At 56.5% G+C, this 11,901-nt stretch overlaps 2 protein-coding genes across 6 annotated transcripts; both read right to left on the bottom strand.

Moving 5' to 3' along the window:
• Nucleotides 1-871: 871 nt before the first annotated feature.
• Nucleotides 872-4,269, bottom strand: MOSPD3 (motile sperm domain containing 3). Of its 3 annotated transcripts, none has more exons than XM_045462281.1 (6): nt 3,468-4,269; nt 2,710-2,974; nt 2,398-2,473; nt 1,939-2,168; nt 1,196-1,360; nt 872-1,094 (listed from the first exon to the last, which is right to left on the bottom strand). In XM_045462281.1, exons 2-6 carry the CDS (start codon nt 2,909-2,911, stop codon nt 1,063-1,065), a joined length of 705 nt encoding a protein of 234 aa, XP_045318237.1. In that variant the 5' UTR covers nt 2,912-2,974; nt 3,468-4,269; the 3' UTR covers nt 872-1,062. The 3 variants fall into 3 exon arrangements, with proteins under 3 accessions (XP_045318237.1, XP_045318235.1, XP_045318236.1); XM_045462279.1 differs by having other exon boundaries at nt 3,452-4,268; XM_045462280.1 differs by lacking the exon at nt 3,468-4,269 and adding an exon at nt 3,205-3,251.
• Nucleotides 4,270-5,972: 1,703 nt separating this feature from the next.
• PCOLCE (procollagen C-endopeptidase enhancer) lies at nt 5,973-11,440 on the bottom strand. Of its 3 annotated transcripts, XM_045462257.1 has the most exons (10): nt 10,841-11,430; nt 9,919-10,027; nt 9,221-9,479; nt 8,926-9,000; nt 8,200-8,324; nt 7,512-7,648; nt 6,974-7,221; nt 6,646-6,723; nt 6,343-6,513; nt 5,973-6,211 (listed from the first exon to the last, which is right to left on the bottom strand). In XM_045462257.1, exons 1-10 carry the CDS (start codon nt 10,933-10,935, stop codon nt 6,045-6,047), a joined length of 1,464 nt encoding a protein of 487 aa, XP_045318213.1. In that variant the 5' UTR covers nt 10,936-11,430; the 3' UTR covers nt 5,973-6,044. The 3 variants fall into 3 exon arrangements, with proteins under 3 accessions (XP_045318213.1, XP_045318214.1, XP_045318212.1); XM_045462258.1 differs by lacking the exon at nt 8,926-9,000 and having other exon boundaries at nt 10,841-11,367; XM_045462256.1 differs by lacking the exon at nt 8,926-9,000 and having other exon boundaries at nt 6,343-6,723; nt 10,841-11,440.
• Nucleotides 11,441-11,901: the final 461 nt, after the last annotated feature.

The raw sequence follows: 11,901 nt of genomic DNA, 5'->3' as shown, positions 1-11,901 counted from the left end.
GCTGCCCCTCTTCCTTTCTTCTCCCTTGCCCTGCATCTGAGAGAGGGCTGGACACCTACCTTTCGAGGATCCTATTCTTTTCCTGTGCCTTAGTTTCTCCTGCCTGGTTGAGTTGGAAGTTATGTCAGGCAATCCCATTTTCCCCAGTCTTGGCAGGGACCTTGGTGTTTCTGACTCACAGGAGTTGAAGTCATAAAGGAAGAGACAAAAGCAGATAAAGGGTCAAAAAGGCAGAAAAGGATTCTGGGTACTGGAAGCATCTAGGAAACCCTGGCAAGAGGCTCTGATGGCTCAAGAGCATGAGACTGGATGGGGCACCTGGGTAGTTTGGTTGGTTAAGCATCCAGCTCAGGTCATGTTCTCACAGTTTCATGAGATCAAGCCCCATGTTGGGCTCTGCACTGGCAGTGCAGAACCTGCTTGGGACTCTCATTCTCTCTCTCTCTCCCTCGTCTTTTTCTGTCCCTCTCCCATTCGTGCTGCCTCTGTTGCTCTCAGAATAAATAAATGAAACTTAATAAAAAAAAAAAAAAAAAAAAAAGGACTGAAACTGGATGTCTACAGCAGGTGGGATTAGGCAGCATTTGTTTGTTTGTTTGTTGTTTAAGTACATCAGCCTAGGGAAAGGACCCTATTTTAGAGCTAAAGGGGACCTTAAAAAAGTCTACTTCCCCAATTCCCTCATTTTAGAAGTAGAAATAGAAGCTCAGAAAAGTTCAATGACTTGCTCAAGGTCACACAGGTTTTTCTTCTGGTGCAGCACCAGGACTAGAACCCTCACTGGGTCCCTTCACTGCCCCAGGTCCCCTGAGGATGGGAGGAGGAACTGGAGGAATGAAGTGGGAAGAAAGGGGCTTGTTTCCTACATTTCTTAGTTTAATTTCAAAAATTTATTTTATTCAATTAGGAAAATGAATACAAATCCCTGGGTAGTTGGGGAGAGAGGCTGGGCAGGAAGAAGAGGGAGTAGGAGTTGAAACAAAGCAGGGGCATCACAGTGGCTGTCTCATGTATACATCCACATCTCTGCCCCAGGAGGTGGGTAAAAGTTGAGCAGGGAGCTCAGGTCCGAAGGAACACCATGGTGAGGAGGCCTGGAGGAGGAGGACAGAAGAGCAAAAGACCGAATGAGCAGCCTTGGGGCTCTGTTAGCCTTCCTCATGGCCCCCACGCCCCTAGCCACTACTGTGCTCACCCAAGATGTAGGCCGCCACCAACTTCTGTCCCAGGGAGACGTGCAGGATTTGGGGCAGCTGGCTGCCAAGTTCGTCCTGGAGCGGGAGCAGCAGGAAGGCCACGGAGACTATGCCCGTCAGCAAGAAGAGGAGGAAGGAGCTGGTGGCCAGTTGTGGATGGGGGTCTGGGAAACAAGCCTGGCTCATCAGAAGCTCCAGCCTCCCTCCTGCCCAGCCCACCATCCTCCAGGATGAAAGTTGGAGATGGGAGGTGTGTCTATTTCTTATTGCCTTCCAGGGGGCATACTGCAAGTGTCGTCTCTTCCCTGGAGCCTCTGTCCCCACAGTTACAAGAAACCTTCTATCCTCTGGTCCCTCAGCATATTTTTCTCTTCACCCTGCCTTCATTACTGACTCCTGTGGACAAGATTGTCAGGCAAGGAACTCTGTCTCCCATATGCAGCCCACAACTTGGTACAGCATAGTGCTTCAGTATGGGTTTCATATTGAACTGAACTAAGCTGGCACATGATAGGAAGTACTGAAGTTAGAGCCAAGGGAGAACTTTTCCCTCTAAGTAGAGGCCAGAAACCAGGGAAAGCTACAAAAGTCTGTGTTTTGACTAACCTGATATGAAATCTCAACTCCTAGGAATGCTTCTGCCAAAAAGCAAAAGACTGAACCAGAAGACCCCTTCCACTCCAACTGGGTGCATCTCCAGGGTAACGCTCAAGAACTCAAGAATTCCCATCCCCCAACTCACTCTCCGGGAAGTGTCTGGCCGTGGGTGGTGCTGTCCAGGAAGGAGGCCCTGGGTGGGGCGTTGGGTCAGGCTGTCCCTGAAGCTCAAGAGGGTAGGCTGGGGCCCTCAGAATCGAGGTGATGTCCTTGCGCCCCACCACTCGACCCTCAGCTCCCTCCTCAGACAGCTCAATGCGGAAGCGGTCCTGGACGTCATAGTGGCTGGGAATGGGGGCCACGTGGCGAATCACACTGGTCCCAAAATAGGAGAGAGGCCCATTGTGAGGAAGTGAATGACAGGCAGTGATCCAAGTGGATCCAGGCCCACTTCCCAGGAGCTTTTCTCTTAGGGATGCTGACAGAGGTGGGGGAAAAGGTTGAAGAGACCCAGGTCTGAGCCCTAGGGCATGGGCGCGGTAATTCAGACAAAGGTAGCTGCAACCCCTGGCTCCCGCGAGTCCCCTCAACCATCCCAACTCACATGTCAATGCAGGATTGAGGTTTCACATATCCTTCTGCGTCAAACACCGTATATTTGGCAGGTGCTGTGCACAGGACTGAGGGATAAATGCACACACAGACCGACCATTGCTTCAGAGACCCTACACAAGCTTGCCCAGGGAGGGACACTAGAGTCCCTCTTGCCTTCTACCCCAGAGCACAGGACCTGATTCTTCCAGTCTGCCAAAGTTGGATATCTGACCCTGCTCATCACACTCCTCCAGCCCCACACAGTCCCCTGGTGTCCTGCCCCCAGACCCAGATCCCTAGCATGAGGTGCCCATCCATTCACCTCGGAAGCGAAGCGCAGCTCCCGTGGGGTTATAGAGGGTCAGCAGCTGCCGGGGTCCACTCCGCTGGTCCGCCCTGAATACTAGGTCCGGGGGAAAGACGAGGACCGGGACAAGTCCCGAGGTAGGAGGGGCGCCCCGGGACCCCCGCGCAGGAGCCCCCGGGCCCACCAGCTCCTGGTCCTGGGGCGCCCCACGGCGCATGCAGGCTGTGTACGGTGGGACATCCGAAGGCAGAGCCCAGGGGACAGGGCCTGGAGTCTAGAGCTGTTGAGCGAGAGAGGAGAAAGGGGTCGGAATGAGATCGGGGGACAGGGCCTGGTCTGATGCTGCCGCCGCCGCGTCGGAAACCCGCTGGATGAGGCTCCTCCAGACCAGGCCCAGTCCCCCCAAACCCTTCCCCTCTCCAGCTCGGCCCGGGTCCTTTTAGGCCCCGCCCCAGGCCCCACCTCATGGTCCCGCCCACCCCATAAACCCTGCCCCTAGCTGCTCCCAACCCGGGCCTCGTCTCCTGGCCCGGCTCCCGAGCTCCAAAAGCTCCACCCGCCCCGCCGCAGGCTCCGCCCTTTCCGGGCGTCCGTGCTCTCCGGCCAGACCTCGCCTGCCGCACCGCCCCCTCTGGAGCCGCCCTTTCTCTAGCTCTCCGGAGACCTTTATATAAGTGCCTCCGAACCCTCCCTGAGCTCGGCCCGCAGCCCTTTCGTACCTCAGCCTCCAAACAGCCGCTTGGGTTGTAAGGCTTACCCTCTGGTCACCGCACCTGCCAATCAACTTGTGGCCGGACTGAGGCTGCCATCTTCCCAAGAGACCATTTCTACACTTCCGCCGTACGGCCCCTGTCATTGGCTAGGGCGACCTCGTTTCCGCCGTAAGCATACGCCGATTGGTGCACTTAAAGACGTGATTGGTTTGATCCCAGTGACGTAAAACTTGACGGGCGACTCCGGCTCGAATGATGGAACTCAGAGGTACCGGACGGGGACCCAGGTTGATTGGAGCTCGGGCTTTGTTCCTCCCTCCCCAATGAGACCTCCAAATCACTAGAATCAGCATCCCACAGGGAAGCCCTCTTTCTTTACTTTAGTCCTAGGCTCTCCTACAAGCCTCTGCAGCAATCATAGCCGTTTTCCATAGTACTGGTTGGGAGGTTGCTTCCAGTTGGACTCTGACTGAGACAGGGAAACTGAAGGAACCCCAGGGAAAAAAGCCGTGTTTTTCCTTTGCTTCTTTTCTGGCTTCTATTCTTGCTAGGACCCCGTATTCCCACCCCACTCAACACATGCCTCGTAATGCAAAAACACATGTTCTCCTTGTAAGGGACAAAGAGATAATGATATCTTTGGAGTCTCCCAGCACAATAGGCGATATTTAAGGAATGACCTGGCAGGCCATCAAGTGCCTGTTCCAGACCACTGGCACTAGATATCTCCACGCCAAGACCCCAGGCCTCAGGGAACGAGTGGCTTAAGAAGGACCCTATCCTTGTTCTGACCAGTTCCTGGATGCCTGAGAAGGCATGTGCACAGAGTACAATCGCCAGTGAAAACCCCAGACCCCAAGAAAAGATGAGACTCATGGTCTTTTCCTTTCCAAGTCTTCCAGACACCCAGTCCTTATCTCTCTCTCTCTCTCTCTCTGTCTGTCTGTCTTCAATAAACTGCTTTCACCTACTGCTGGCTCCTGTTTGATTTCCTTCCTGCGGGAAGCCAAGGACCCTTTTGGCTGGTCCTGCAGGAACCCCGCTGGGTCTGCAGACCCAGCCTGCCAGCATCAGGATGTCAGCCCACGGCTCCTCTCCTGAGTTTTCCTTTCCTTCATGGGACTCAGAAATCACTCACATATGCACAAGGAAGTAGGGTTTGCCAACCCTGCCACTTGCATCATCCCACTGAATCTTGTGAACTCCTTTCACAAACCAAATGGCCTCAGCAAGGTGAAGAATCTCACCCCAGGCCACATAATTGGTTAGCAGTAGAGCAAAAACAAAGTTCATTTTATCCCAAAGCCATCCCTGAGCACCCCATCAAATGTAGAACCCCTTTATACTTTTAGGCTGTTTTTCTCATAGCATAGTTTCACTTGACACCATGCTTATTCTTATTTTTTTAAGTTTATTTATTTTTGAGAAAGAGAGCAAATGGGGTGGGGGCAGAGATAGACTCCCAAGCAGACTCTGAACCCACAAACTGTGAGATCATGACCTGAGCCAAAATCAAGAGTCAGATGCTGACTGAGCCACCAAGGTGCCCCAACACCATGTTTATTTTATTGTGTATTTCCGCTCCAGTAGAATGTGCTCTCCTCCCCACAAGAGCAGAGACTTTGTTTTGTTTTCTGGTTCATTCCACAGTGCCTGCCATTTGGAATGAACAAATGAATAAGTGACTAGGATGAACTTTGAGCTGAGATCTGATTGAAGTTAGGAAATGAGCCATGAGAAATCAGTGGAGAGAATTCTGGATAGAGGGGATGGCAAAGGCAAAACCCCCAACCAGAAGGGTACTAGAACTGGTCACGGAGTCACCAAGACTGGAAAAGCACTTGCTTGCAAAGGAGACAATAGACAGAGATGAGATGGGGGGGGGGGGGGGGGGGGAGGGAGGTGCTAGATCCAGATCACCTGGAGCCTCAGAGTCTACGGTAGGATTTTGGCTTTTATTTTCAGACTAATGGGAAACTATGGGAGGTTTTCTTTATCTCTCTTTTGATAGCTTTTTGAAAGCTTTGATAGCTTTACTGAGATAGCTTAGACATATAAAAATTGTATACATTTAAGATATACTTGATATTTGGATTTACATACACAATGTGAAAAGACCACAATCAAGCTAATTAACATGTCCATCCTCTCTATAGTTACCACTACGTGTGTGTGTGTGTGTGTGTGTTTACAATATGGGAGAGTTTGGGGACGCCTGGGTGGGGCCGTCGGTTAAAGCGCCGACTCTTGATGTGGCTCTGGTCATGATCTCATGGTCGTGAACTGAAACGCCGCATCGGGCCAGGCTGTGTGCTGACAGCGCAGAGCCTGCTTGCTTGGGATTCTGGCTCTCCTCTCTGCCCCTTCCCTGCTTGTGGTCCCTTTTCTCCCTCTCAAAACAAATAACTTAAAAAATATATATGGGAGAGTTTTGAGCAAAGGGGTGACAAGGTCTTACATTCTTGAAAGATTGTTTTGTTACGGTAAACCTCTGTCGCATTTAACAAATGAATGATTTCTCCTAGATGGGCCCCCCAACCATATAAATGGAGATGTGACCCCTTCCTCAGTCAAGAAACATTTATTTGGTTAAGAAAGGAGTCCCTAGGGCTAGGGGCTGGGAAGCTGGCCTGGGTTTCAGGCCTGGGACCCAGCAGCCCGGACAGGTTGGGAGGGGCACTTCCTCTTGCTGAGGTTGGTGAGGATCTGGTCCTGGTTGGACCGGTAGAGAACTACGAAGCTCTCTGGAGGAAGGGTAGGACCTCTGTTCTCTTCCACCTGGCCCATCATCAGATAACTGACTCCTGGGGGAGGGGAGGGAGGGATTAAGAGTGTGTTATTGAGACCTTGTAGATATACCTCCTCATCAGAGTCCTTCAGATTCTATCATTTTCATGAGGCAAAGTCCTCCTCCCCATTCACCCACATCTGTTACCTTTCTTCATGGGGGGGCACTGCTTGCAGGGCACATAAAACTTCAGGGGAGTGTCAGTGAGTGGAGAAGGCAGGTCCAGGCCACCGGTTTTGTAAGCACCAATGAGACTGACAGTGACAGTGAGGCCCTCCCCTGGGCCCCGAACCATGGACTTCACTGTTGCGGTCACCACTGTGGGAGAGTGGGGGTGAGCGGTGAGGAGAGAGGAGGCCAGCTCAGGGCTGGAACCAGGAGGAGGGATTTGAGGGCCGGAGGGAGGTGAGAGCTGCTGGACGAGCAAAGCTGGGAGATGGGGCTTCTTACCCAGGTTGCTGGTACAGAAGTTGCTCTGCAAGGTGCCTGTCCGGCGGCACTGCTTTGGGCAGGGGACACTGGGCACATCTAGGAGGGAGGGGGACGCGGTTTGTGGAGGGCGACCTACGCAGCGGGTAGGAAGTGCCACTTTCCCCATAACGGCCTCATTGATTAGGACCCATTCCGAGCTCTTTCCAGCTTTGGGCCCCAGCACCCAGTACCAGTTCAGAGGAGGCACCAGTGAGTGATGTATGAGTGAATGAATGAGTTCAGAAAGGAGACCTTTGAAACGGCTGCCTTCAGTCTGCGTCCCCTTCCTCCCCCTTCCCAGACTCACCGGGGCCCCCCGGAGTTGCCTGGGCCTCAGACGAGGCTTTTGGTTTCTCCTCAGATGGGAGTCCGGGCTTGGGGCCCGGGCTGAGGATCGGGGTACCCGACCGGGCATCCTCCCCGGCGCTCTGGGCCTGCTCTCCTTTGGCGGCACCCCGCGGCAGGGTCTTGTAGGAGGCGGAGAAGCCATCGGCCGTGACACTGAGGTCAGAGACGAACTGGACGAGGAGCTCGTTTCCTTCCGAGGAGATGGGACTGCGGGTGGCAGGGCAGCGGGGGATGCGTCAGGCGGGCCTTGTGACCTCTGCCCGGGGTTGACTGTACCAGCTTCCTTGATTCGCAGGACCTACTCGCCTCTGGATCCGCGGACCCGTTTTGCCTGGCTTCCTACTAGCTCCGCCCACCAGTGTGGGGGCTCCGGGTTCAGATCCCGCCTCTTCAGCTAAGCCTGGCCCCTCCCAACCGCCGCGAGGTTCCCACCACTGTTTCCCCTGGGGAATTGGAGACGCCCCGGCCCACCGTCCACCCAGGTCCCGCCCCCTCACCCCGGGGCGGTGTCGCCGCAGAACTTCCCCAGCCTCTTGGCGTCGTCGCTCACGGCTCCGTTGAACACACTGACCGAGTCGTAGCGGCAGTAGGTGTCGGGCTCCAGGTCAAACTTCCCGAAGGTCAGCGAGATCACCTGGCGGCAGGACCCAGGGCGGCTTGAGGGCGCGGAAGCCCTGCACCTCTCTCCTCCTCCACTCCGCGTCGCCTCCGGAAGCCCAGAAGTTCGCCACAGCTTCCTCTTTCCACTCCCGCGTCCCCTGGAGATCTCCCCTCCCCCCCGCTAAAGCATTCACCACCACTCGGAGGATCACACACTCAGGGGAACCTTTCAGTGGCGTCTGTTGCCGTCGTCGGCAAGGTCTAGTCCTGGCTCATTCTCAAGGAACAGACCCAGCATCCACCTCCACCGCCTACACACACACACACACACACACACACACACACACACACACACACACACAACACCGTTTATATATCAGCATCGTGTACCTCACTCTGGTAAGACCGTCACAGGTGTAATTTTACATTTTTTTTTGAGTGCAAGCAGTTCTGGGTCTGTTTTTGCTCCCCACCAGCGCGAGCTTACTGGTCGGGACATAGCAGATGGTCAATTAATCTCTGCTGGCTGCATGCTGGAGGACGCCGCCTGGGTCCCCGAGGGCAGCCGGGGCTGGGGATCGGTACCTGGTCCGGGGGAGCGATGATGTGCCAGGAACAGCTGATGCCCGGGGGATAATCAGACTCGGGCCAGTTGGGCGTGGTGAGGGTTCCCTGGGCCTTCTCCAGCCGCCCCCCGCAAAATTGGTGCTCTGGGGAGGGGAGAAAGGAGTGGGGGTGGGAGGCGGTGGAGACCCTCGGTCAGCTCGAGGAGAGCTCTAGGCTGGAAGCCGGTGCTGGAAGCTCGGACGTCTGGGTCTCAGCGGGAGGGGATGAGAAGAGGGGTAGGAAAGAGGGGGTTGGTTAGCAGAGAGGGGGCTTGGAGGACCAGCGCTCAGGGGAGTCTTGGAGCCGGGCGCCCAGTCAGGCGGTGGAAGGGGGAGGAGGACTTGGCTGGACACGCTCCCTTCTCGCCCCTCCCCCTGACCCGCGGCCACCTCGCTCCTCTTCCCCTGGGAGATCCCATCTCCCCCGCCCGGCGGAAAAGTCCCCTTTGCAGGCTGGGAGTCCTCAGTCTGTGAGGGCGCCCTCAAATTGGGGCACAGCCCCAGAGGCCTCTTTGGCGAGGCCCCTGCCTTAAACATTTTAGGGGAGGCTTCTGCCGCCAGGAGGGGGTGATGGGACCGCAATCGGGAGCCCTGGGCTGGGTGTAGGGGGCTCCGGGTCGGGGGAACCTAGTCCCCCAGCCCGGGGGTGCCCCCTCGCGCCCGTCTGAGGGAGCCCGATTGCGGACGGGGGCGGGCAGTTACTCACCGTCCCAGTAACCCCAGGCCGCCCATTCCACCCGCGGGTCGGTGACCCATTTCCGCCTCGCGCCTGGGGGGGGGCCTGGAAGAGGGGATGGGTGGGTGCGGGAGGGGCGAGAGAAGATGGGGAGGAGGGACTGAAGGGGCAGTTAGTGAGGAAAAAGGGTAAGGGAGGTAATGGGGGCCCTAGGCTCTCGGGCGCAGGGTTTGTCTGGGGGGGGGGGTAGGTTAAGGCTGGGGGTGGGGCCTGCGCCGGGGGCGGAGCCAGGAGAGGGGGAAGGCGAAGGTGAGGGAAGTCTCACCAGTGCCCGAGGTGGCCCGCCCGCTGTACCAGAGCAGGAAGCCTCGTCCTCCTGTGCCCTCGTCCGCAGTCATCCTCAGGGTCACCTGGTTGCCGGGGGCGACTAAGGGCGCTGGCCGGAAGGTCCCGCAGAAACGTCCAAGCCGCTGGCCGGAGGTTCCAGACCCGGCAAAGACTTCCAGAGCATCGTAACGGCAGGCAGGGTGCAGCTCGAAGTCGAAGACTCGGAAGGAAAGGGACACAGTCTGGCCCTCAGGGACCTGACGACGATGACAGGGGAGAGGACCTGCAAAGTCAGGCCACACACAACCCAGGCAAAGGATACTTCCCTTTCCCCAAGCATTTCATACGGACACTGGGCCTGAACAGGAAGGGATGCCATCAGGGAGCAGAGCAGAGGGCCCGGGCTCTGCAGGAGCTCATTGCCCAGGGGACAAGACCTGGGGTCTGTGGAGAGATTCAAGGGCCAGAAATAAAACTGGGAGTAGAAGAGCAGGCCTGGAGTTAAGGTGTGAGGACACTTTGCCACATGTTACTGTGGGCGCTGCTGCCATCAGTGAAGAGGGGAGGGGGCCTGGACTTCCCTGGGCGCAGTGGTGCAGGGAGGAGGGCGGCAGGGGCTGGGTGGACCCGGGTTCTCTTAGCAGTCAGGCCTCAGAGACTTCAACAAGGGGGTAGCGATGAGAGGGTCTTTCTCACCGTTATTGTCCAGATGCATTCCTTATTAGGGGGGTAGAGGTTGGGGAAACCCTCACTTGCCACGTAACCGGACTCCCCAGTCACATCCCCTCCGCACAGGAACACAGGTCTGGAGAACAGAAGAGGGGGCAGCCATGAGTGGAGGAGAGCTTGGGAAGGATAGGGTAATGAGGGTGAGGGGCCAGGGAGGAAGCCAGGGGGATGAGGGAGAAAGGGGGTCTGCGGCAGCTTCAGCCAGCCAGGCTGGGATTGAGAGGATCAGGAACATGTGGCTGTCTCTGCAACACCCCCCAATCCCCACCCCCACCCCAACAGGAATTCCCGGAATCCTCCTCGAGCTGTTCCTCACTCTCCCCCCTCGCGCCCTGCCTGGCAGTCGGGGACAGGAGCCGCCTAACTACTTCCAGATGTGGACACAGCCACGAGGCCATGGGGGGGGGGAGGGGGCGGGGAGATGAGAAGCAGCAGTGATGGCCCTCATATTGAACCTGGAGACCAGGGTCCCCCAGCTCCCAACCTTTGCCCTGCTCCTGTTCCTGCTAACTACTTGAGTATCTGATTCCCAAGTCTCCCACTCGCTTCCCCCACCATCTCTAATTCCCTCCTGGAATCCAGATGTCCAGATACCAGGCAAGTTGAAGGTCTTGGAGCTCTCAGGTTCCATGGGGGGGGCCAAGGGTCTGGGAGGATGGGGAAACTTAGAGAGCAGGGGACAAAGGGTGGGGGAATGGTGGCTAGTGGTGCCCCGCTGGAGACAGTGGTCTTGGAGCAGGGAGGGAGAACTTGGGGCCTGGGGGAGGGTGGGGGCTGCGGGAAATCTGGGGGGGGTGGTGTGTCAGTGAAAGGATCCACAGGCAAAACCCCCAAGAATCAGGGCTTTTGAAGCTCACTCAAGCTATCTGGAAGGTGCCAAGAGACCTACCTGGTGTAGTTGGGGGTCTGGCCCTGGGCGAAAGGCAGCAGGGCCCAGGCAGTGAGGAGGGGCCCCAAGAGGGAGGCAGTGGCAGCAGGCAGCATGGCCGGGGGGAGAGGCGCTGGGGTCCTCGAGACCGAGGCAGCAGCTGAGTTTAGCAGCGGCAGCAGCAGCAGCAGGGATAATCAGTGCCAGATGAGGCAGCCTCGGGTGTGTGGGCGTGGGGACTGGCCAGCGGGGCGGGCGGTGGGGAAGGCGGGACAGGGAGAGTGCAGTCGGGACAGTGGTGAGTCCAGGGGCCTCTCTAGGTCTAGGACACATAAATATTGGCCTAAGTAGGGGGTGGAGCAACGAAGGGCAGAGGGAGCATCAACCCTCAGCTGTAATGCAGGCATCAAGTAATGTCATCTGGAAGCCTGCTGTGTCCAGTACCCAAGCATCCTGTGAACACAGCCTCTGGTCCTTCCTCATGATCCTCCCCATGCCTGCCTCCTCAGCACCCGTAGAAAGTCCTTCCCTAGACCCCCAACAACTAGTCACTCACCCCCTTCCTGACCACCCCCTGCTCCAGCTGATTTTCCGCTTCAAATTTCTACTGTCTTCTTTGCATCCCTGGACCAGACTAGGCCAAGGAGAAAATTCTTTCTGCCCGCCCATTTTCCCTCCCAAATATTTGGAGATCCGGGAGTGGGTTAGATGTGGATAAAGGGAGCATCTCTCTTAGTGAGGAGGAGGATGGAGGAGAAAGTGAGGGAAGGAAGGTTAAACAGAGGAGGGGAGGAGGGGGCTGACTTCACAGGGACCGAGGTCAGAAGCAGGTGGCCCCTCAGGATGGGAGTAAGTCTGACAGACAGAGGATCCATAAGGGGACCGAGTAGCATATGTTGACTGCATTGTTCCAGAAGGTGGGGCTTGGACTTCAAGTCAAGAAGCCTGGACCACTCTTGGGAGTGGGAGGGGAAAGAGAGCTCTAAGATTCAGGTGGTCAGTTCAGCAGCACCTGAATGCTTGAGCCACTTCTGCTCTCTCTGCCTCCTCGTCCATCCCCCTGCCTTCCATCGCCCTCCTGA

This window comes from Leopardus geoffroyi, chromosome E3 (assembly GCF_018350155.1).
Source record: "Leopardus geoffroyi isolate Oge1 chromosome E3, O.geoffroyi_Oge1_pat1.0, whole genome shotgun sequence".
NCBI classification, from domain to species: domain Eukaryota; kingdom Metazoa; phylum Chordata; class Mammalia; order Carnivora; family Felidae; genus Leopardus; species Leopardus geoffroyi.
The sequence above is the reverse complement of the archived record's forward strand: the minus strand, read 5'-3'. Positions and strand labels throughout refer to the sequence as shown.

Excerpts from the sequence above, each read along its gene's own strand:
- MOSPD3 (XM_045462281.1), bottom strand. The coding sequence starts at position 2,911 with ATGCGCCGTGGGGCGCCCCAGGACCAGGAGCTGGTGGGCCCGGGGGCT. Across the intron at positions 2,169-2,397 it reads CCTCAATCCTGCATTGACAT|TGTGATTCGCCACGTGGCCC; the intron begins GTGAGTTGGGAT and ends TTTTGGGACCAG. Across the intron at positions 1,361-1,938 it reads GGCCAGACACTTCCCGGAGA|ACCCCCATCCACAACTGGCC; the intron begins GTGAGTTGGGGG and ends CTTGTTTCCCAG.
- PCOLCE (XM_045462256.1), bottom strand. The coding sequence starts at position 10,935 with ATGCTGCCTGCTGCCACTGCCTCCCTCTTGGGGCCCCTCCTCACTGCC. Across the intron at positions 10,028-10,840 it reads CAGACCCCCAACTACACCAG|ACCTGTGTTCCTGTGCGGAG; the intron begins GTAGGTCTCTTG and ends TCTGTTCTCCAG. Across the intron at positions 6,212-6,342 it reads GTGCCCCCCCATGAAGAAAG|GAGTCAGTTATCTGATGATG; the intron begins GTAACAGATGTG and ends CCCCTCCCCCAG.